Source organism: Lonchura striata, chromosome 24 (genome assembly GCF_050655825.1).
Source record: "Lonchura striata isolate lonStrDom1 chromosome 24, ASM5065582v1, whole genome shotgun sequence".
NCBI lineage: Eukaryota > Metazoa > Chordata > Aves > Passeriformes > Estrildidae > Lonchura > Lonchura striata.
Window position 1 is genome coordinate 496,728 of NC_140726.1, and position 24,084 is coordinate 520,811.

The following is a 24,084-nucleotide window of genomic DNA, read 5'->3' on the forward strand; positions in this document are numbered from 1 at the left end:
GTGTGATGGAGTAGAAGTGCCAGAACACAGAGAGATCCTTGGCTTAAACACAGTGGATCCTCCCAACATCTATTTCTCTTCCTGGGTAGCTAATTATTTTGACTAGAATAGCTCTCACTAGTAACAATAGTTATATTTCCTACTAATATTTGTAGTGTGAAACAAAAACGGTCAAACATTTCAATTGCTTTTATCACACAATCAGCATGCTTGGCAACAAGCTGCATGTAGATTCATAAGAGCATTCAGCTACTAACCCTCCTCTGAAATACTTATTTTAGTGTTAGTTTTAAATTCAGTATGTACTGACCAAATTCTTGTTTTGTATTTTTGCATTCCCTCTGAATTTTCTCTTGCATATATTGTTACTCCTTCTGTTCTCTCCTAACCTATTTTGAAATGTTATTGTTTGTCATTTTATAGCTGCTGTATTTCACCTCAAAATTGGCTGCATTTCAGTTGTGGTCACTCATTACATCTAGTTTATCAGTCTCTGAAAGACTATGGGGGAAAAAGTGTTGAAAAGGAATAAAAATCACTATTATTATTTTGGATGAATAGATCTTTCCCTATAACGACATGCCATAAAGAAGACTAGGATAATTAAGTTTAATGAAGACTATTCACCATTTCTACCCACACTGAAAATAATAGAAACATTTATTTTCTGAGAATGTGAGAATGTTTGCTGTCTCTGGACATTAGGCCCAAGAGATGCATGGCTGCAGCTAAGAAAAGTGCTGGTTAATAACTTGAGTCTTGAAAACATGATGTGCCTGATTAATAAGCCATGAGATTTTTGCTGTGACTGTTTGAATCTTCAGCAACTCACATATTTGCTACACACAGCCCCCAAAGAAGAGTGTTAGAGGCTAAAACATAGAAAAATCAGTCAAATTTAGTGCAGAAAAGCCAAGAAGATCTGGCAAGAGATCCCACACTTCTCACATCCCTCTGCTGCTAAAACATTCAGCCTATGTTCTACTTCCTGCAGCTTCCTTCAGGCTGCAGAAAGGACCATTTTTTAAGTGCTGAAAATGTAGGTCCCTGAAGAAAATTTAGATGCCAACGAGTTAGCAAATTTGTTGAAAAATCCCAAAATGGGATTGGACAGCTGATCACGAACAGCAGGAATAACAATGCCCTTTGCCTCAATTAATTTAAACAACTAATTTAAACTCCTGTCTGCTTTGGATCATATTTTTTGTTCAGAATGAACCCATGGTCTATGAATGTATCCTTTTCTATCCTATTCTGCCAATAATTTGTTGACTGCCCCTCCTGGGGGCAGGGGACAGTTGCATCTCATTTCCTTGGCCAGGGAATTTCCTCTTTTCCAGCAGTGCATCTGCCAGCAGCCATCACATGAGTATTTCAGTAGTCTGAAAGATTGCATGTCACAAGAGTTAGCTGGCCTGGATTTATTACCCATCAAAATCCTGATTAATTATTATGTAAGCCTGAACTAACATGAATACTGGCCTCCATTATGCATTAGATATGGATAAAACCCATTAGAAATAACCCTAACAGTTCTCAGGTAATCAAATTTTAAGGATGATCTCATTACCAACACACAGACTGTTTCATCACTTATTAGTGATTTTGTTTTAGATAGTGTTTGGGGAGAGTGTTTTGGGGATCCATTTGGGCTATGGAATTCTTTACGGGGGAGCAAACCAAGTTTTAAGATCATGTAGGTCAAAGGAATAAAAAGGCCACTTCTTCAGCCGAGTTATCTTCAAAACCAAACCAAACCAAAAGCAAAAGAAAGCAAAACAAAACTGTCCTTTTGCCTCCCATATATTAACAATGACCATTTCATCTATCCACAGGGGAAAACAGATACTGCTTATTAGTACTTTATATATGTCCTAACACCTGCTGAATACACTTCAGTATTTACAGTGAATCATAGACACTTTCTTTATCATTTTTGCAAACCAGATTATTTTCTTTGATGCTATCAGCAGCTTTGTCATAATATAATACTTCTCTATTCTCATTTTTCAACATACTAAAAATAAACACGCAAGCCAGAACTAATAAAAAATCCAATAGAAGTATAAATAGGAATACATTTTTCAGAAACTTCTTCCATTCTTTATAGAAAATAATTCTGTATGCATCTGGTCAGAGAAAGAGCATGTTGGTGGTCTTGGACTCCCCCATTGCCTACCTCAAAGTACAAATAACAAGAGAAACTTGAGAAGCACCTATTCACAAAGAAATGGCTCAAACCGAAACAGAGTTGTGGCAGATGGCTTGCACATTTCAGAGGAAGCACAATGAATGATTTCAGTTTGGAAATTCTGCATGGGACTGGATGTGTGCTGATATGTACAAAGCGGTGAGAGGAAGGGATTCAGACAAAGTCCCTGTATCTCTGACTTCTCTGGTGGTTGGTAATGTGTGTGGTATTCAGTAGAACATCAGCAATCATTCCAGGCTACAATGCTTTCTGGTGCCCCCAAGCAGTGCTTTGCAAACCCTGGGAAGATTTCCTCATACATCTGTTCATGGTTGTCACACGAATGAGCTATTTTTGTCATACCTGTGGACAGTAGTTATTTTCATTCTAGTTTATTTACTGTGTAAGTGGAAAAGGAATCCTTTTTTAGTCACTATTCAGAGCAACATTCTAAATTTTTTTCCACACAAGCCCTCTGCCTATCTTGGTATCTGGACATTTTAGTTCTCTTTTAGGTTAAAGGCAATTACATTGCTCATAACTTCAGCATCACTACCATACATACCATACCATACATAGATCTTCATAAGCAGAAAAAAGAACTTATTTTCAAAGGTGAAGAGCTACAATGCAGACCCCACAACACACTCACACATGCAGACGCGCATACACACACTTGCCTTTAAATAGAAGGCTTAAAATATTTTTCATGAAGCATTATTGGGATTTGGAACTTCAAGCAAACGTTTCTGAAGACAGGCCAGCTTTTAGAATTCTTATTAGATATTCCTCATCAAAATCTAGGAAATCTGCTTCTATTGTCTTTGCTGCTTTTTCTTCCTCAACTTTAATCTAGTCTCTCCCACTTTTACATCTCGTGAACTGTGGAACAGACCTTCCTAAGTCATGGGATTCATGATATAGGAGAGCCAATATAACTGAAACATGCTGGGATTTCTCCTGTTTTGCAGGCTTTGTAACAGTCTGCAAATTCAGCTATAGTTTCAAGCCGACTTTATTTCCTTACTCCTCCTGCCAAGTGTCTCCTGTGAGACAGCACACTGTCTTTCATAATAATGGTATGTTTTCCCCAGTGAGCATCTTATAATATTCTGGAAGCTGTATATCACGTTCCGAAGTGCTGACAATTAGTTTGTGTGAAGGAGAACACCATGCAGAGAAAATCAGGAGGCAGTAGTCCTGTGAACAACCACTCTTTCACAGAGATTTTCTTTTCATTTTTGGAAGAAAACAAGTTCTGAAGCAGAATTCATTGGCTCCTATCACAAATTGGATTCAGAATTCCAGGGTGATGTGAGGTGAAGTATAAAAGCTTTGCCATTTTTAGGCTATAGGAAGCATTTACACATCAGAATTAGGCAACTGGCATACGCATGTTGTTAGAGGAAAATGCCGCGGGAGACAAGACTCATGATATCATGATCATCAAGTCTCAGTTTATTGTGACAGATTACACAGTTTATATATGTTCGTTAATTAGCTCATACATATTGCAAAAGCCAAGCTCATGATTGGTTGCTATGTGACTTGTACTATTATCTTAAAAGTATCGTTATGATCGATACATGCCTGTCCGGCTGGCCTTGCAGTTAGAACAGCTTAGTACCCCCTTTGTTCTTCTCTATCTACTTCTACATACTAAGCAATTTCAATATCCTGCTTTCTGCACATCATCTATTCTTCAGGGCCATGCGAACTTTGCAGCAGTCACGTAGCCCTCCCTATTTGGATTAACTTTACAGTATCATGTCCCTTGTCGTTCAACCATTCCTCTCTCAGGCTCTCTTCATCTCCCCCGTTTTCCTTTTGGACAAGAAGGTGTGCATTCAACATTTTCTGCAAAAGCTGCTGCATCAAGCCTTGTAAGCAAGTAAACACACAGGGCAAAACAAGCAAAAGTATCACAATTATGCTTAGAACTATTATGCCATATTTGATGATGTCCCTCAACCATGGTCCAATCCCCAATCCTTTCAGCCAGCCTTCCAAGCCCAATCCGTCCTCCACCTTCAACTGTTGAGTTAGCTCGGTCAATTTTCGTATTTGCTTATGGATGGATGTAGAGTGATCAGATAAGTTCATACAGCACATTCCTTCAAATTCCTCACAACCATGACCTTGGGCTAGCAATAGGAAATCTATAGCCGCCCTATTCTGCAGTGTGGCATGTCTTACTGAGTCTACATCCAAAAGCATGTCACTTAAGGCCTTCGATGTAGCATTCGTCTGTTTAGCTAGCCAGCATCCCAGCTTGTTGAGTTGAGCTAATGCTCCTGCTGAGGCAACACCAGACGCTAGGAAAGAGGCAGCAATAATCGCCTCAGGGGACCAAAATCTAACATTATCTTGACAGTTACTGGCAAAGTTATGTACACTGCGTCGCAATCTGCTGCCATGATGACGCCGAGCCATGTCTAATATCATTGATGTGTTGGGTGTCAGCAATGACAATCTTCCTAACGAACAAGGGCCTCCCTTTATTCTGGAAGGTATGCCAGCCCAAGCTCTGTCACCACAAATAAAGAATATTCCTCGGGGCAAAGAAAGCGGATTATTTGTTGACTTTGAAACCTTTTTGGCCGTGTACTGACACCAGATACTACTGTTTCTGTAAATTGGCAAAGTGGAATTAACGACAATTGCAGACTCATTGATTCTCTGTTGCTTGCTTGTCCAGTTAAAGTACAAACAGCAATCCATGCCAACTGCCCCCAGTAGCTCTAGCTCCTGGGGTTCTGCCGGGGCAATCGGTAAGTAGGGCACCCACCTGTCCCAATTATCTACAGTAGTATTCAAATTTAAATTATCGCAAGTTGGAACACGTGTAGGACATGGCCATGTATCCAATGGTAGACCGACTAGGCAGGTGGAGAACGGATTGCCTGGAGAAGATAAAGCAAGACAGATGGACTCTTGCCCTGTTAGATTTGCCATTGTGACCCATACATTTGTTTTAGGTTGAGGTGGGACGTATGCCTGCACACTTAGCAGCACGGCTGCGATGACGAAACCTCCTACACTGCGTGTCCCATTCCTCTGGGTCAACTTGCCACTGAATGGGGATGCCAATACCATTCTGACAACAGGAATCTATAATCCCTGTCCTTTTAACACCTAGAATTTTCTCTACTAAGTGCTGTACCCTCCAAGCTAGCCTTCTTAATTCCAGGTCTTCTGTATTTTCTATTAATCTCAGGCTCTCCCTGATAGGCTGACCTGTTAGTCGTGTTAAAGCGCGCTGTGGTGAGTCAAAGCTCCACTGGCGCTGACAGGTAAGACACCAGAATGCAGAGGTAAGGTGGTGCTGATGAATCCACCAACGATGAGAGCACCCTCCACAATATATTTTTACCCAAGATTGGTGGTCATAACTATTGCAAGTCAAGCAAGCAAGCGGACAAAAGCGGTCAAAGTCTCTAGCTAACTGAGGCAAGAGGCAGTCTTCAACTTCTCTCTCCGAGTCAAACAGGAATTTAATCTGAAACTCTTCTTCTAGTTCATACAGGATCCTGGAGATCGTCCTCTGTAGGCGCTGCCTCCTTCTCTGCTCCGGGCTGGTCATTGGTGGGCCGCACCCACTTAGCTGGGACCCACACAGTACCTGTTGGCGTAGAAACACACAGATAGCCCCTGCCCCAGTATAATACTTTGGCTGGACCTTGCCAAATCCCTGTTTTTGGATCTCTATACCTGACTACCATTTGCGGAGGGGTAGGGGCTTTAGAGGCAAAATGAGTAATTGCTGCGGGTAACCCCCCATCTCCAAAAATACATAAGTGATTAAGCACAAACAGGCATTTCAATAACCTATCCTGCACGCTGACTGTATCAATGTATTTTTCCAGATATTGTTTAAGAGTTCCATTGGCTCTCTCTACTATTGCCTGTCCAGTAGGGGAATTTGCAATCCCTGTAACGTGTGTGATGTTCCATGTTTGCATAAAGCGGGCAACACGTTTACTGCAATAAGCAGGGCCATTATCAGTCTTGATCTTCTGAGGCACTCCCATAACTGCGATACAGCTGCTGAGATGTCGCTCCACATGAAGGGCCCGTTCTCCTGTCTGAGCAGTAGCCCATATGTAATGGCTGTAAGTATCAATAGTCACATGGACGTACTTCAAACGACCAAAACTAGGTACATGGGTGACATCCATCTGCCAAAGTTCATTAGCTTGCAGGCCTCGCGGATTTACTCCTATTCCCAGGCCCACTCCTCTGTTGTGATGGCTACATATGGGGCAAGCCTTAACAATAGCTCTAGCTTCTTGTAGTGGAATACGGAACTCCTGTGATAGGCCTTTGGCATTCTGATGAAAGATAGCATGGTTCTCTCGGGCCATTGTTTGCCGTGGAAGTACTACTTGATGAGCAATTGACACTGACACTAATTTGTCGGCTCTGGCATTGCCTGCTCCCAGTCCTTCATTCCATTTGTGGCTGCGGACATGTATGATAGAATATGCCTCCCTTCTGTTCCTTAAGGCGCGCTTTAATTGAAGAAAGAGCTCGTAAAGGCGCTGATTTTGGACCTCCTTGATGGCAGCATCTTCAATCCTTGATGCCACTCCTACGACATAGAGTGAGTCAGAAACAACGTTCAGCGGCCCCAACAAGTGAGACACTGCCCAAATAACTGCCCTTAACTCCAATGTCTGTAAGTTGTCCTGAAATGTTGCTTCCAGTATCTGGTAATGCCATTGTTGTTCTGTCTTCCAGACCACAGCCGCTCTGCGTGATTTGCGGCCTGCGTCTGTGAAAGCTGTAATGGCATTTGAGATAGGCTTCTCCTTTCTGAGGGGTTTCTGTATCCATGTCCATTTTCCTACCCATTGTAATTGTTTGGGTGTAAGGGGTCCTGTACTAACAGTAGCTGCAGATGAAAGCAATGCTTCGGCAAGGGGTGCAGAGTTTAGAAGGTACCAGTCCAAAGTGGGTTTTTCCATGGGTATATTGATTTTTACTGGTTCTGAACCACTTATCTCTAAAATACGAGTACGTCCCTTCTTGATAAGTGTTGCCAGGCTGTCGACCTTGGAGGTTACTGTTCTTTTTTGCTGTAATGGGGGTGAGATCCATTCTAGCACCACTGTCTCCCCCGTTTTCTTTTCATGCTGGGTGACAGCCCCTAATAGGTGGTCCTCAGTGTTCCAAATGGTCAAATGTAAAGGAAGATCAGGATCAAGACGTCTCACAAAACCAGTAGAGATGCAGTGTGTAATGTCGTGTAAAGCACGACGTTGATCTGACGTCAGATGAACTGGAGTGCAGGGATCGGTTCCTTTGAGGAGTGGGCGCAGTTTGTCTAAAAGGATATTAGGAATTCCAGTAACTGGCTTGAGCCATTGTAGGTCGCCCAAAAGCCTTTGCGCTTCATGCAAGGTGTTGACTGATGACTGGATAGATAGCTTCTGTGGTGTAATTCGCTGTTGAGTGATCGTCCATCCCAAGTATTTCCATGGAGCAGAAAATTGAATTTTGTTGGCTGCAATGACGAGAGAAGACTTCTCTAAGGTATGCAGGATATCATGGATTTGAGAGTCTAAAAAGGGGGTTGCTTGTGCGAACAGAATATCATCCATGTAGTGATAGATGATGGTATCGGGCATGCGTTGTCGCAGTGGCTGAAGTGCTGCATCCACATATAGCTGACAAATTGTAGGCGAATTACGCATTCCTTGTGGCAAAACCGTCCATTCAAATCTCCTGGCTGGCTCGCCATGATTGAGGGCAGGGAGAGTAAAGGCAAACCTTTTAGTATCTGCAGGGTGCAGAGCAATAGTAAAGAAGCAGTCTTTCAAATCTATAACTAAAATGGGCCATTCTTGTGGTAACATAGCAGGATTCGGCATCCCAGGTTGCAGTGCTCCCATAGGTTCCATCTGATCATTTACTGCTCTGAGATCATGCAAGAGCCGGTAATTGCCCGACTTTTTCTTGATAACAAAGATCGGAGTGTTCCAAGGGCTTGTGGATGGTCTAAGATGTCCCTGCTTGTATTGTTCATCAACCAACAAATGTGCCTGCTCCAGACTTTCCCGTTTCAAAGGCCATTGCTTAACTACCACAGGCTCGTTAGTAGTCCATGTAAGTGGTAGTGGGAAGATCCAAGCAATGGCCATCACTGAAAAGAATGATCGTTGGTAAGGACGAGGCCCAGCTGTGCCAGAACATCACGGCCAATCAAGCATTGAACAGCAGGTGGTAAGGTTGTTATAGAGAGCGCTGCAGACGCCTGTCTCCCTTCAATTTCAACAGTCAGTACTGGGGTGCGGCTTGCGAGTGTCATTCCGCCGATGCCGCTCACCGTGGTTGCTGTGGGCTGGGTGGGCCAAGACGCAGGCCAATGACCTGGGTCAATAATGCTGGTATCTGCGCCCGTATCCAGAAGTCCTTTAAGCACAATGCTGTGTCCCTGATGGATCAAGCGACAGGATTTCCTGGGGCGGGTGTTGAGATCCAAGGTAAGCAATGCGAGACCTCCTGTTGAGCCAAATCCCTCTGGAGTCCTGGGGACTTGGGATATAGGTTCCAATCCTTTGGTCATTTGTGGCAGTGGGATTAACTGAGCAATCCTTTGACCTTTTGGTACTGTCACGGGGGGATATGGCGTATGAGCAATGATCATGATTTCGCCGCAGCAGTCGGCATCGATGATCCCTGGTTCCACAAAGAGGCCTAAAATAGAGGCTGAAGAGCGGCCAATAATGAGTCCTCCCATAGCTTGTCCGTGTATTCGTAAGGGGCCATGGATTCCAGTTGGAATTTTATGTGGTCTTGAAGTTAGGAGATCAGTGTCTACTGCGGCTGCCAAGTCCAGGCCGAGGCTCCCACAGGTGGCAGGCTGGAATTGCTGAGTGGCTTCATTTCTGCAGCTGCTATTTGTGTCCCGGCGCGGCCGCTGATCGCGCTGCTCCTGAAGTTTCCCTGCTTCCTTTTGCATGCGTTAGAGTTGTGGGTGTTTGATTGGCATCTGCCACACCAGACTCCTGTTGCTCCGCATTCCCTTAGAGTGTGACCTAAGTTTCCACAGCGGTAGCATTTTACACGTGCCCCCCCGGTAGTATTAGAATGGGGGCGCCCAGCCGTAGCCTGAAGGGGAGCAAGGGCTGCTAAGACCTGATTTTGAGAGGCTAAAACCTGATTTTGAGAGCTTGCCTGTTCTCGTAATCCCTGTCCTATCTCTTGCAAAGCATTAACCAATAGTGCCTGAGTTCCAACTGGTACTGAAGCAGCCTTTTCTAGCAATGCTTGGACAGTCCAATCCCCAGGGATAGAAGTAATCAAATTTCTAGTTGTGGGATTGCTATTCTGGAGTATGCACTGCTTAAGTAGGGCATCCTGCATATGATCAGCCACCCCTGCTTTGGACAACGCCTCCATTATTTTATCTACGAATGTGCCAAGAGGCTCCTCCCTGCCTTGTTTAATCCCCATATACATTGGAATTCCACCCGGGGTCTTGACTTTGTCTATGGCTCTTCTTGCCACCACTGTGGCTTCTCTTAATTTGTCAGGTCCTAGTGCCGCCTGTTGTTCTAAGCGTACATGATTACCCTGTCCCATGAGTTCGGCTACAGTAAGCCCTGCCAAAGGATCCCCCTGAGCCCTTGGTAAATTGGCACTTCTCTCCACTTCCTCTCTCCAGCGTGCCTCAAAAAGTAAGCGTTGATGCGGCGTGAAGATCAATTTGGCCATTCCCCTAACATCGGAAGGCAATAAAGTGTGAGCATTAAAAATAAAATCAAGCATTTGCCTGGCAGGCTCACTGGCAATACCATAGCTCCCCACAGTGGCGCGCAGCTGTGTCAACAGTTTCCAGTCCATGCTCTGGACCTGCGCAGTGTACCCCCCGTCGCCATTCGGCGAAAATATCACCGGAAACGCAAGGGTTTCCTGTGCTGCCGTGAAGAGCTCAGCGTCCCCCGTCTGCATGCCCTCCTGTGCAATAGCAGCCCATAACTCACGTCTTCCCTTAGCCATGGCCTCCACAAGGTCAGAATCTGCCCTAGGGACAGGCGCCTGGCCGGGAGACGGCGGATGCCGCGAGGAGGGTGCTACGGTAACATTTTGAATTGCCAGAGGGGGACGCGATGGTGGGGGTAGAGGGGGAGCTGATGGCAGCACCTCAATGCCACTAGTATCTGTGGGCGGTGCAGGCATTTCAGGAGCAGAGATGGGGACAGGGAAATTTGTAAGGACCGGAGGGTTAGGCTCACTAGAAGAAAGCGAGGGTTCATATTCCTTATTTTTCTCCCGGGCTGTCCGTATCCCTTCCACCGCCTTCTTTTCTGCCTGACACATTAGCAATTCACTATGAACTACCCGCCAAAGCTTACCCATCTTCTTACCCGTTTTATCCTCATCTAACACTAACTCCACCAACTTATCCCCATATTTCCTCCATTCGGAAAGATCATGAACACTATGGGGGTTAACGAAAAAGCCGTAAGACTCAGCATGATGCAATAGCGAAGGGAGATCCTTATCTAAGTCAATCCCCCTAATCTGCCTTTTTCTAAGAGAAGCACTAAATAAATCATATGCTGCTTGCCTTTCCATGGTTACGTCGGTACCGTTGCTGGCTCCTTCAGGCTTCGGCAGCACGTATCGGCTGAGCCCGCTTCTACGGTCACTCAGGGCGCGGAGCAGAGCGTTTCACCTCTTCTCTTTATTTTCGCCGTCCTTCCAGCCGCAGGACCCGCACTCCAACGCAGCACCCCTCTCGCCTTAGGCTCGGATCAGGTCCCTGCTTTCGGGCGCCAGTTGTTAGAGGAAAATGCCGCGGGAGACAAGACTCATGATATCATGATCATCAAGTCTCAGTTTATTGTGACAGATTACACAGTTTATATATCTTCGTTAATTAGCTCATACATATTGCAAAAGCCAAGCTCATGATTGGTTGCTATGTGACTTGTACTATTATCTTAAAAGTATCGTTATGATCGATACATGCCTGTCCGGCTGGCCTTGCAGTTAGAACAGCTTAGTACCCCCTTTGTTCTTCTCTATCTACTTCTACATACTAAGCAATTTCAATATCCTGCTTTCTGCACATCTTCTATTCTTCAGGGCCATGCGAACTTTGCAGCAGTCACGTAGCCCTCCCTATTTGGATTAACTTTACAGTATCATGTCCCTTGTCGTTCAACCATTCCTCTGTCAGGCTCTCTTCATCATGTAAGCAGAAGCACACCTTGCATGCTTTCTTCCAGATTTATTTAAACATGTCACCATGCAGAAAAGCTGCAGCCTTTCTTGACCACATTAGAGTTTTACAGTGTCTGTGGTCAGAAGATAAATGGGCAGAAGACCGTGTCCTTAGTTTGATTTACAGGGACATTTTACACTATTCCCTTACCAAAGCAGGGTTTAAAAGGGGTCTATATCTGCTGGTGTGTTTTTCTTTCATTTGATATTTGTTTAATATCTGTTCACCCCCCCCATCCCTAACCCCCTCATCTCCAAGTTGCCAATCCTCCCTTTCCCTGCCCCTTTCCCTGGAACCTTCCCTGTCATTCATCCTAGCCACCTCCTCAGCTTCCAGATGTTAGTTCTGCCCTAAACTCCTCCCCTGCTATTCCCTTATTGGTTACTGTTCCTACACCCGTCCTCCTGAGTTCTGTATAAAACCTCTGCTCCTGCCCCCTAGGGGGTCTTGGGGCTCACTGAATAAAACCATCCTGTTCACCCCCATGTCCCGTGTCGCCTTCGTCTGTCCCCGCGCGCCACGAACTGAGACTGCAGAGCTTGCAGGGGGAAGCGGCCGCCCGTTCTCTTCCCTCACCGCCCAGCATGGCACGGCTCGGAGTGCCGCGGCGAGAGGAGCGCATGCCGCACCACAACACTCCTCCTCCTCGTCCTAGTCCTTGTCCTCATCCTCCTCATCCTCATCCTTATCCTCCGCATTCTCATCCTCCTCCTCCTCCACCTCCTTCTCCCCCTCCGCGCCCTCATCTTCGTACTCGTCATCATCCTTCTCATCTTCGTCCTACTCCTCCTCCTCCTTCTCATCATCCTCCTGCTTCTCCTCCTCATCCTTTGCCTCCTCCTCCTTCTCCTCCTCATCCTCCTTGTCCTCCTTGTCCTCCTCCTCATCCTCCACCTCCTCATCCTTGTCATCCTCATCTTCTTCATCTTCCTCATCCTCCTTCTCCTTGTTATCATCCTGATCTTCCTCCTCTTCATCCTCCTCCTCATCCTCCTCTTCCTCATCCTCCTTGTCATCCTCCTCGTCCTCCTCATCATCCTCTTCATCCTCCTCCTCGCCCTGCTCCTCCTCGTCCTCCTCCTCCTTGTCTCTATCCTTCTCCTATTCCTCGTCCTCCTCATCCTCGTACTCTTCCTCCTCATCATCCTTCTCCACCTCCTCCTCCTTCTCCTCATCCTACTCCTGCTCCTCCACCTCCTCCTCATCCTCCTCCTCCTTCTCCTCCTTCTCCTCCTTGTCCTCATGCTCCTCGTACTTGTCCTCCTCATCCTCCTTGTCCTCATCCTCCACGTCCTCCACTTCCTCCTCCTCATCCTCCTCCTCCTTTTCCTCCTCCTCCTCCACCTCATCCTCCTCCTCCTTCTCATCCTCCTCCTTGTCCTCCTCCTCCTCCTCATCTCCCTTCTCCTGTGGTAGATAGGGACAGGCGAACGGAAGTTTTCGGGATGTGATGGAAAGCAAGACCCTTCCCCCTCATCCTGTAATATGTAATCCATATGTAAACCCTCAAGACATGTAACCCCACCTAACCCAGTAGTTTTCCACTCCTTACTAATCCTAGAGACCCTACCTTCTTCCCTTGACATAGCAAAGTCCCCCTTGACTATTTAACCTCACGAGATAAGATAATAAACGCCATTTGACCATCCACCACGTTGGTGTCTGTGTATGTCTGTGGACCGAGTGGCCTGGGCGAGGCTGGGCTGCCGTGCTGTCCCTTGAAACCAGGTCGCCTTGCCTTCTCATCTGAAGGCAACATATCTGATGCCGAAAGCCGGGAAGATTCACTCAGTGGCGGGTATCGCCTGGACAAGAGGCAGCGGCTGGAGCGGTGAGACTGACTCTCGGCAGGGGAGATGTCCCCGAACCAGTGATCATCATGGACGCCATCGTGAAGGTCATGAGTGCGATTCATAAGCAGTGGGGAATTAAGTGTAGGCTCAAGGATTTTTATCTTGCTATTGCAAGGCTCCTAGAACTTGGGGTGATTGAACGGCCCGTGGATTTATTACATCCGGAGGTATGGGAGAAATGCACGGCCACACTGGCCAAGGATACCAATTCCTCAGGCAGTGGCGAAAGTCTCAAGGCATGGGGCAAAATAGAAAAAGGCCTGCACGGAGCGCTAGAAGAACAGGAAACATGGAGTGCTGCATGCACATGTTTATTAGTTACACCCAAGCTAGGGGTAGGAGCAGCAACGCAAACTGACGCTGAGGGTGATCTGCCCAGGAGCGGGGACCCAGGGGGGGCCCGACGTGTTTCCCCCCTCCCCGAGCCAGAGTCCAAACCCCCCCACAGAACCTTCCTAAAAATCCGTGGGTTCCCCATCCGTCCTGCCGCCACCGATCAGCGACCTGGTGCCGTAGGTGCAGCAGCGTGTGGAATCCTTTTGGCAGGGACTGGCGAAGGAAGCCAGAGACGCAGAAACCATGGCTTGGGAGGAGACACAGGCAGTGCCTCCGCCCTACCCAGCCAAAGATGGTGCCGGCGGCCAAGAAGATGGGCAGGGTGTGGGTGCTCTCAGCAGGAAAAGCCTGGAGGTGCGGAGTTTTGCTAATGCGCATATGTGGGAAAAAGAGGAGGAGAGCGGCAGACAGTGCAGACTGTTGCTGTTCGCTACCGACTCCGGGCGGGCATCGGCAGGACACAGCGGGAGGGGGAGAGAGGCGGCGCCGCTTTTTTCCCCTTCGGCTCTGAGAAGCTCAGTTCTAGCGCGGGAACAGACGAAATGGCGACACGGGACTTGGGTGCAGACACATGTTTATTGTGGGAGTGTGTCCCCGAGACACCGGGGCAGCGACCGGGGGTCAGTTATACCCCGTGCCGGGGGCGGGGGGAACCTGAGCTGCGACCAATGGGACGGGAGGCAGGGGAGAGGGGCAGGGAAACCCCGGGGACAGCGATGGGAAAGGTGGAGAGGCAGGGACAGACCGCGTGGCGAGGGGGAAGGCAGGGGGGCAGAGACTGGACCGCATGGCAAGGGGGAAGGACAAGGGAATGCAGGAATGAGACAAGGTACCGCGGAGGGAGGGGGAACGCACGAAAATGGGGGAGGGGGAATGGGGGAAGAAGGGAAAATTACAAACTCCCGCAGCTCACTCTTTTGTATTAACATAAAGGAAAGGGAGTTCTGAGGTAAAAATAAATTAGCAAGGTTGCAAAAAGACATCAGAAAGTGATACACCAATCATAGTTACAATGAATGGGGCAAAAATCTTTTTTACATTACAACTGAAGATAAAGGGTACTAAATTATCATAAACACATTCTGTATTGAGGATGAAAGCAGGATTCTTGATGCGATGCTTGTGGTTTTCAAATTCTAGCAGAGCAGAAGCAGGCAGCGAACAGCGATGTGGTTTCTCCAATTTGATTATTGGGTTGCAAAGTAGGCATAATATCTTGGGTATTAATTAAATGGGATGATCTTTCTTTCTATAAAATATAACTCAACAAACAGATTATTCCAAAAATAATCAAAAGCAATAAGAAGAATTTGTAGCAAAATAAAAGGGAACATTGGGTAGGGTACATTAAGGAATAGGATAGGAACATCAGACAATCACTTAATTAGTGATTGTCATGAATAATAGGGGGAATCGGTAAGGAGTGGACTAGGATACCACCATCTTAGGGGGAAAACAAAATTACGGATTCCTGGTCCCAGGTTTTGACTCCATTTCCTTGGAAGAAGGTCCCTCCCGATCCTTCCCCCCGGAGGAAGAGCCAGAAGAAGGATTGGGGAGTATCCAACCCCATCTCCCCACAATATGGACTAGCCTCGTGCAGGGATGGTGCAGGGCCATTGGGAGAGGGGTGGGGCCAGCGGGAAAATGTGGGCGGAAAAGTAGGGTCAAGGCAGGAAAATGGGTTCCAAGTAGCGTGGCCAGCGCCATCTTGGGAGGGGGTGCCGGGTGCATAGCATCTCACCTGGGGAGGCACGGCCAATGCCACCCTTAAGGGAGGATAACAGTGTCTGGCAGGGCGCTTGGGGCGGCTCGGCCGCTGCCATCCCCAAGGGAGGAGGTTTGAGGAAGATCACGGGGGGAAGGGGGAGCTTCACGGAAGCTGAGGGGGAAAACTACAGGAGAGGGGCCTGAGGCGGCTGGAAGCTGACAAAATGTGTGGATGTGAAGGGCCTCTCTTAGGATGTTAAAAATTCTCCCATAGCTAATGTGTCGCTGTTTACAATTCTGTCCCATTGGTGTCCTTTCAACCCCCCCTGCCCCCATAGCCCAGAATAGGGAGGAGAGGATAGAAAAGGCAGCTTTCCAAGAAAGAGAAGAATCTTTCCAGTATGAGTTACCCCAAAAATACTGAGCGAGGTTGAGTCCTCCTTGAAAAAGAAAAAGCCTCCTGGCCACCAGGGACATGCAAGGCTACAGCCCCCGTCTGGACGCGGACGGTGGTTAAAACTCAAAAGAAAAAAAGGTAGCTCAGCCACCTGCCAGGGTCCCACACCCTGCTCTGACCCAACTTACCCTCCGGGCTCAGGCGGTGAAATCTCTACCTCTCCCCTCGGTGGTGGAAAATCATGCTAAACTGAGGACGTATTCTTTTGTAGTTTGGCTCTCCCAGAGACCTGGGTGTTCCCGTTAACCCAGGGTTCGTCCCCTGAATCTCTGGGTTCGGCCATTGTCAGCCTCTGGTCTCCATTCAAATGCCATCCCCTGACAGGCCACTCTTCGAGCTCAGTCCATCGAGCCTCTGCCAAACTCTCCTCTTTGTTCCTCAGGTAAGTCTACCCGGATCCCGGCCCCTGCAGTCCGGCTGGCCCCACAGCGCGGCTGCTCCCGGGCAGATTAGAGAGCACACTGGCAAGGATGAAGAAGGTCCCGGAGCTTCGGGTTTGTTTTCCGCTCAGCAAATCCACTCCTCTTAGCGTCTGCAGAGCTATTTGTGGCGGCAGAGTTCCTTTCTCTCTCCCCCCTTTCACAAATCGATGGGAAGAACCATCCTTGGCTACCATTTGTTGCTGCTCACTACCGACTCCGCGCGGGCACCGGCGGGACACAGCGGGAGGGGGAGAGAGGCAGCGCCGCTTTTTTCCCCTTCGGCTCTGAGAAGCTCAGTTCTAGTGCGGGAACAGACGAAATGGCGACACGGGACTTGGGTGCAGACACATGTTTATTGTGGGAGTGTGTCCCCGAGACACCGGGGCAGCGACCGGGGGTCAGTTATACCCCGTGCCGGGGGCGGGGGGAACCTGAGCTGCGACCAATGGGACGGGAGGCAGGGGAGAGGGGCAGGGAAACCCCGGGGACAGCGATGGGAAAGGTGGAGAGGCAGGGACAGACCGCGTGGCGAGGGGGAAGGCAGGGGGGCAGAGACTGGACCGCGTGGCAAGGGGGAAGGACAAGGGAATGCAGGAATGAGACAAGGTACCGCGGAGGGAGGGGGAACGCACGAAAATGGGGGAGGGGGAATGGGGGAAGAAGGGAAAATTACAAACTCCCCAGCAGACCCAATCGGGAGCCACGCCTAATGCTGCTACCATTTAAGGGAGAGACCTCTCCCTGTGGGAGGCAGGGCGAGCCCAGGGGGCGGGAGTGGCACCACCCCCGGAGGGAGGAGCGGGGCCTTAACCAGACAAAAAGGCACCGAAGCCCAAAGTGTGCTGGCATTCGACTTCTGGCTGTGAGTCCAGCAGCAGTAGCTCTGGCAGCTTGGAAGAGATGACGGAAGCCGACTGGGACTCTGAAAAGGAGAGAACAGAGCCAACATGATTTAAAACAAAAACAAATAAAGCTTTAAGCTGCACCAAAAGGCAATCACAATACGAACCAGCCCAGTTTACCAACTGGAGAAAAATAAAAATAGCTTGTGCTGAATGGGTCCTCACAGCCACAATTCAAGCTTTCCCAGTAAGGATCACCGGGCCGGAGGGGAATCAACAAAGGATATATATACTCCGGTAAACCCCAAAGACGTACAGGCAATTGTCAAAGCCATTTCAGAGAAAGGAATTAACTTGGCCATGGTCTCCACCCTTGTTGACAGCCTTTTTGGTAATGATGACTTAATCCTCTTTGATATTAAACAAATAGATGGCATGCTGTTTGGCAGTGCAGGAATGATTGTGTTTAGACAGGAATGGAAAGATAGTTGTACAAGGCTACTAGCCCAGGCATCTGGGGTGGGGCAACCACTGCACAGCTCGAGCTTATCCAGGCTGATAGGAAAACATGATGATATGATCACCCCTCAGCAACAAGCCGCACAAATGTGAGCTGAGGAAGTCAGGACTACCACTCGAGCCGCTAGGGAGGCTATTCATGCCGCCTCTCTAGTCGTGGCCAAGCCATCACCATGTTCCACCATAAAGCAGGCAGAGAGTGTGAAGAGAGCTTGACAGAGGAATGGTTGTACAGCAGGGGACACGATACTGTAAAATTAATCCAAATAGGGAGGGCTACGTGACTGCTGCAAAGTTCGCATGACCCTGAAGAGTAGATGGTGTGCAGAAAGCAGGATATTGAAACTGCTTGGTATGTAGAAATAGATAGAGAAGAACAAAGAAATACTAAGCTGTTCTAGCTGCAAGGCCAGCTGGACAGGCAAGTATCATTCACAAAGATACTTTTAAGATAATAGTACAAGTCACATAGCAACCAATCATGAGCTTGGCTTTTGCAATATGTATGAGCTAATTAACGAACATATATAAACTGTGTAATCTGTCACAATAAACTGAGACTTGATGATCATGATAGCATGAGTCTTGTCTCCCGCGGCACCCTCCAACAACTGGCGCCCGAAAGCAGGAACTTCATCTGAGCCAAAGGCGAGAGAGGTGCTGCGTTGGGGTTCGGGTCCTGCGGCTGGAAGGACGGCGAAAATAAAGAGAAGAGGCGAAACGCTCTGCTCCGCGCCCTGAGTGACCGTAGAAGCGGGCTCAGCCGATACGTGCTGCCGAAGCCTGAAGGAGCCAGCAACGGTACTGACGTAATCATGGAAAGGCAAGCAGCATATGATTTATTTAGTGCTTCTCTTAGAAAAAGGCAGATTAGGAGGATTGACTTAGATAAGGATCTCCCCTCGCTATTGCATCATGCTGAGTCTTACGGCTTTTTTATTAACCCCCATAGTGTTCATGAACTTTCAGAATGGAGAAGATACGGGGATAAGTTGTGGGAATTAGTGTTAGATTACGATAAACCAGGCAAGAAAATGAGTAAACTTTGGAGAGTGGTTCATAACGAATTGTTAATGTGTCAGGCAGAAAAGAGGGCGGTGGAAGTGATACAGACGGCTCGGGAGAAAAATAAGGAATGTGAACCCTCGCTTCTCTCCAGTGAGCCAAACACTCCGGTTCTCACAAATTTTCCCATTCCCATCTCTGCTTCTGAAATGCCTGTACCTCCCATAGACACTAGTAGCATTGAGGTGCTGGAAATTGAGGTCCAAATTGCTTTATGGCAATGGGACTGGGATCCCAAATTCACTTTGTGTGAACGGGGATCAGGTAGAACGGAGCAGGCGCGGGGCCAGACAGAGCGGGGACGGCCAGCACCGAGCCGGAGGCGAGCCCGGGGCGGAGCGGACATCAGCCGAGAGACGGAAGGCTCCTTGTTGCCGAGCAACAGCGCAAGGGGGGAGAGGGGCGTTCCTGGGGGCTCAGCCGTGCTGGAGCCGGAGCAGGCGGGGCGCGGCCGTGGCGGGGGTGTCTCTTCTCCCATCCACAAGGTGACACAACAAGGACGGGAGCGAGGTGGCGCCGCCCCTCATCTCCCCGCAGCGCCTAGCAATGGCGGCGGAGATGGTGGCACAGTCCTGGTTGCCATGGCAGCGACAACGCCGAGAGCAGCAGCGCCGCCGATGGCGGGATCGCAACACTACAGCAAAAATTTCAACAGCATCTTCCCAATTTCTTACAAGAGTCAGAAAACGTAATGAAAAAGTATAGCAGTACTGAGTATTTTCCAAGATACCAAGAAGGATGTACATTATGTGAATCAATGTTATTTCAAATATGATATAGATGAAAATCACTGTATAAAGATAAAAATGTTAGTAATGATTTAATTACCAAAAATGTCTCTGAAAACAAAGAGTTGGGAAAATGTCATCTGATGGAATTTTAGTATTGAGTTTGTAATCTCTGTCTTTGGGTTTTTATAGATAATAATATAAGTAATAGTGATTTTTAAGTTTTATAGATAATACGATAAATAGTGATTGTTAAGTTTTTGTAGGTAATGATAAGTTGTGATTGTTACTAATGTTATATGAGTGCTTTAAAAGGATTGTCTTAAACTATTTTAAACATTTCTTGTTAATAGGTTGATCATAAAATGTGAATTGTCTAATTTTTGTGATAAGAATTATTATTAAGGTATTAAGGTATTAAGGTGTTGTTATAGTATTTACAGTCAGTTTTCATATGTTTTATTGTTTCTTTAGGTGATTGATTACAAGATGTTTTTTCAGGATCCTGTGTTTTTGATTTTTTAACTACTCATGTGTTTTCTTTATCCAATCTTTTATGCAGCTGCAATTCATCTTCCTTTAAAAATTCATTATCCAAATTCTAGTTCAAAATTTCAGACTTCAAATTTTCAGATTTCTAAAGAAAGGGTTTGTTATATTTAGAGAATTTTTATCTTGAAAGAGATTTTGGAAAGGTTCAATTATTTGATAGTTTGATAAATTTTTAATAATAAGGTTTTTTACTTATAACTGTTATTTCTAAGATTTTGTTTTATAATGTGTTAAAACATATCCTCCAATTAGAGTTTGAGCTCTGGCCAAGCTCTGGCTCTACGTGGATGGTGTGATTGACCCAGGTGTTTTCTGCATCAAAAAGTATTCAAGTCCTTTTGGCTTGACAACTTGATCATGTAGGGCAGCTGAGCCTCAAAAGGAGTTTTGGAGAGACATGATCCGGACATGTTTTATCCAAATCTCTGTTGTTTTAAGGTTTATCAGCTGCTTCAGACTCTGGGATGACAATTTGATAGTGTAGCACTTGGTAACTGTGATTTTATATGTAATATTAATTGTGTATTATCTGATTGATTTTTATTTGTTGTTAGTTTCTTTACTATATGCATTGTTTTGTTCTTGATGTTTTTTCATGTTTATAACAAAGATGTTGATATTTCCATTTCTTCATGCAAATTTTAGGAAACAGAATTGGGAGAGGACCCTCCAGTCCCTGTGGGGGGTGTTGAATTTGTTTGTGTTTTAGCAGGTGCAGAATCTGGATAGATTTCAGTGAAGAATGTTAAACTTATCAATTTCAAGAGAACACTAATCTCTCCACAAGTAAATCAGAGGATGCACAGCAAAAGTGGATTGTACAAAGATTTGTGTTTCACCCACAGAAGATTGTAGACTTTGGGTTTTTTCATAAGTGTGTTTTTAATTATGTTATAGACTTTTTTACTAAGTTTTAATGAGTTTTAGTAATGCCTGTGATTCTTCTGTTCATTTTGCCATTGCTTTTCAATGGCAAAAGAAAAAGAGGAACAATCAATTAGATAATCAAAAGCATAACATTAAGTTTATCATAAATGTAGTTTGTATTTAGAATTAAGTTTGTTCCTTTCATGTTAAACAGAACAATCAAAAACATGAGAAATATGAAGTGGGGTGCACTTCTGTAATACTAACCTCATTTTTCACCCCATGAGTTGCTTCAGTGCAAGCTCTCACACAATTGAAAATCCTAGCCTACTGGACAAAAAAGTAAATTAGTATTCCATCTAAAATGTTAAGTGAGCTTGCCACAAATATAGGTAGTATTTGTCATGCAGTTCTGCAAAACAGAGCAGCTGCCACTAATTTACTTCTTCTAGCCCAAGGTCATAGTTGTGAAGAATCTGAAGGAATGTGCTGTATGAACTTATCTGATCACTCTACATCTATCCATAAACAAATACAAAAATTAACCAAGCTAACTCAATAGTTAAAGGTAGAGGATGGATTAAGTTTAGAAGGATAGCTAAAGAGATTAGGGATTGGACCATGGTTAAGAGACATTATCAAATACGGCATAATAGTTCTAAGCATAATTGTGATACTTTTGCTTGTTTTGCCCTATGTGTTTACTTGCTTGCAAGGCTTGATGCAGCAGCTTTTGCAGAAAATGCTGAATGCACACCTTCTTGTCCAAAAGGAAAACGGGGAAGATGAAGAGAGCTTGACAGAGGAATGGTTGTACAACAGGGGACATGATACTGTAAAATTAATCCAAATAGGGAGGGCTACGTGACTGCTGCAAAGTTCACATGACCCTGAAGAGTAGATGGTGTGCAGAAAGCAGGATATTGAAACTGCTTGGTATGTAGAAATAGATAGAGAAGAACAAAGAAATACTAAGCTGTTCTAGCTGCAAGGCCAGCTGGACAGGCAAGTATCATTCACAAAGATACTTTTAAGATAATAGTACAAGTCACATAGCAACCAATCATGAGCTTGGCTTTTGCAATATGTATGAGCTAGTTAACGAACATATATAAACTGTGTAATCTGTCACAATAAACTGAGACTTGATGATCATGATAGCATGAGTCTTGTCTCCCGCGGCACCCTCCAACAAGAGTGAAAGCTTCACGCAGTTCGTAGACCGCCTGCAAGCGGCGATAGACTCCTCTACCCTGCCTGTGGAAGCAAAGGGTCCTGTGGTAGCTGACTGCTAGTGTCAGTAGTGCAACTCCTTCACCAAGGACATTTTGCATTCCCTGCTGGTTGGAGCCAGCCTGACCGACATGATCAAACATGTTGTAAGGGAGGAGCATCTGACACCTATTCAAGCAGCTGTCCGCACCCTGACCAGTGCAATGGCATGTTTCAAGTGTGGTCAGGCAGGCCACATCGCAGTGAGCTGCCCCCAGCTGGCACAGCAGTCCATGGCGGTCCCCCCATTCCAAGCACGCTCCAGAGGGCCCTGTTGGGGCTGTGGGAAGATGGAGCACCTTGCTAAAGACTGCAGGTCCCGGCCCCAGGTAAACGGGAGAGGGAGGGGTCGTGCGGGCCGCACTCAGCCTCCTCCCGCCGCGACTGCAAGGCAGCCCATCTATGCCAACCCCAGTGGGGCGGGGGGTCCTTATACCCCATAACCCCAAAGGAGGTGGCCAGCTTTGTACCCCCACCAGCGACACAATTGCAGAGTTTCGCAACACCGCCAGCGGCACCTTTGTATCCACTATCGCCACAAGCCGCGTCTGTGACACAGGGTCAGCAAGGGACGCCCCAGAGCGGGACCCCTGGGTGGCCCTGGCCATGAAAATAGGGAAGAAGCCCCTGATGCTGTGGGGGACATACTGCCTTTATGGCAGTCAGGATCCCCATGTCGTAGGGCTTCAGTTTTGGGCTCAGTTTTTCCCCAAGCGCTTTGGCCCCAACATTGGCAATGTAGAGAAGTCCCCCCAGTGAACAGAGTGGGAGGGCTGTCCCAGGCATGGAAAAGCACCCAGTTGGTAGCTAGAACGCTTCACATGAAAAAGGGACCAGAACAATCTACCCCTACATTCTGCAAAACTCTCCACCCCTGATAGGAAGGGACATCCTTGCTATGTTAGGATTCAGGATCACAAATTTATCATGAGGGCCACTGCCATACACCCACTGCTGCTGATCAAACTGACTTGGAAATCACCACACCTCGTATGGGTCGAGCAGTGGCCCCTGTCAAAGCCTCGAATGGCAGCCTTGCTGGAACTGGTCGACCACGAGCTGCAAAAGGGTCACATAGAACCCTCCACCAGCCCATGGAACACCCCTGTATTCATAATCCCCAAAAGGTCTGGAGAAGGTTATCGTCTCATCCATGACCTGAGGGAGGTGAACAAGACAATCCAACCCATGGGTCTTGTTCAGACATTGCTGCCCAAGAACTCAGCCATCCCTGAAGGGCAGCTATGCACAGTGCTGGACATAGAAGATTGCTTCTTTTTGATACCCCTGCCCACTGAGGACAAGGAACGATTTGCCTTCTCTGTTGTGTTCCCAAACGGTGAGCGACCTAACCTCTGCTTCCAATGGAAGGTGCTACCACAAGGTCTTGTGGACAGCCTGACCATATGCTAGATCACTGTGGACAAAGCACTGATGCCAGTCTGACACTCCCACTCCACTGCAATCATCATTCAATACATGGACTACATCCTCATCGCTGCACCATCAGCAAGCCAAGTGGATCACTGTCTTGGTTTGACAAGACAGGAGTCTGTGAAGGAGGGTAAAAGCCTCCTGTGCAATGGAGAAGGTAAACCCCCTCCCTCCGAATTACCAGGATTTTTAAATTAAAAGGCTCTCAGGCAAAGATATGGGAATGGGAGTAACAATTCTTTACTAGGAGAAACTAAATAACAATTTAAAAAAAAAAAGCAAATGCAATTGGTACAAACAAAACTAGTGATAAAGTCCACAACCTGACACCCTGAGGAGTCGGGGTGTTGGTAGCAGTCCAGTTGAAATGACAGCTGCTCCTCTTGCAGTGGCTGATGAATTGCAGCTGAAGTGGTAATCTTTAGAAGGGTATAGTTTTCTCTGAAGATCTGGTGGCAGTTGGGCCGGTCTTCCTCTGGGAATCCAGCAGTAGAAAAAAAAAAAAAAAGAGCTGTCTCTCTGGGAATCCTGCCGAAGGAGCTGCTTCTCTGGCAATCCCCCAAAGAGAGAGCTGCTCTGTCTCCCAAAAGGTACCACTTTA

General features: G+C 46.8%; 2 protein-coding genes across 2 annotated transcripts; both read right to left on the reverse strand.

Moving 5' to 3' along the window:
* Positions 1-236: 236 nt before the first annotated feature.
* LOC146765445 (syncytin-2-like) lies at positions 237-5,290 on the reverse strand. Its single transcript, XM_085560016.1, has one exon. The coding sequence runs from the start codon at positions 5,285-5,287 to the stop codon at positions 3,920-3,922; it is 1,368 nt and encodes a 455-aa protein (XP_085416142.1). The 5' UTR covers positions 5,288-5,290; the 3' UTR covers positions 237-3,919.
* A 3,706-nt stretch (positions 5,291-8,996) lies between these two features.
* LOC146765446 (endogenous retrovirus group K member 6 Gag polyprotein-like) lies at positions 8,997-14,999 on the reverse strand. Its single transcript, XM_085560015.1, has one exon. The coding sequence runs from the start codon at positions 10,772-10,774 to the stop codon at positions 9,011-9,013; it is 1,764 nt and encodes a 587-aa protein (XP_085416141.1). The 5' UTR covers positions 10,775-14,999; the 3' UTR covers positions 8,997-9,010.
* Positions 15,000-24,084: the final 9,085 nt, after the last annotated feature.

Coding starts and splice junctions, on each gene's coding strand:
- LOC146765445 (XM_085560016.1), bottom strand. CDS start 5,287: ATGGTATTGGCATCCCCATTCAGTGGCAAGTTGACCCAGAGGAATGGG.
- LOC146765446 (XM_085560015.1), bottom strand. CDS start 10,774: ATGGAAAGGCAAGCAGCATATGATTTATTTAGTGCTTCTCTTAGAAAA.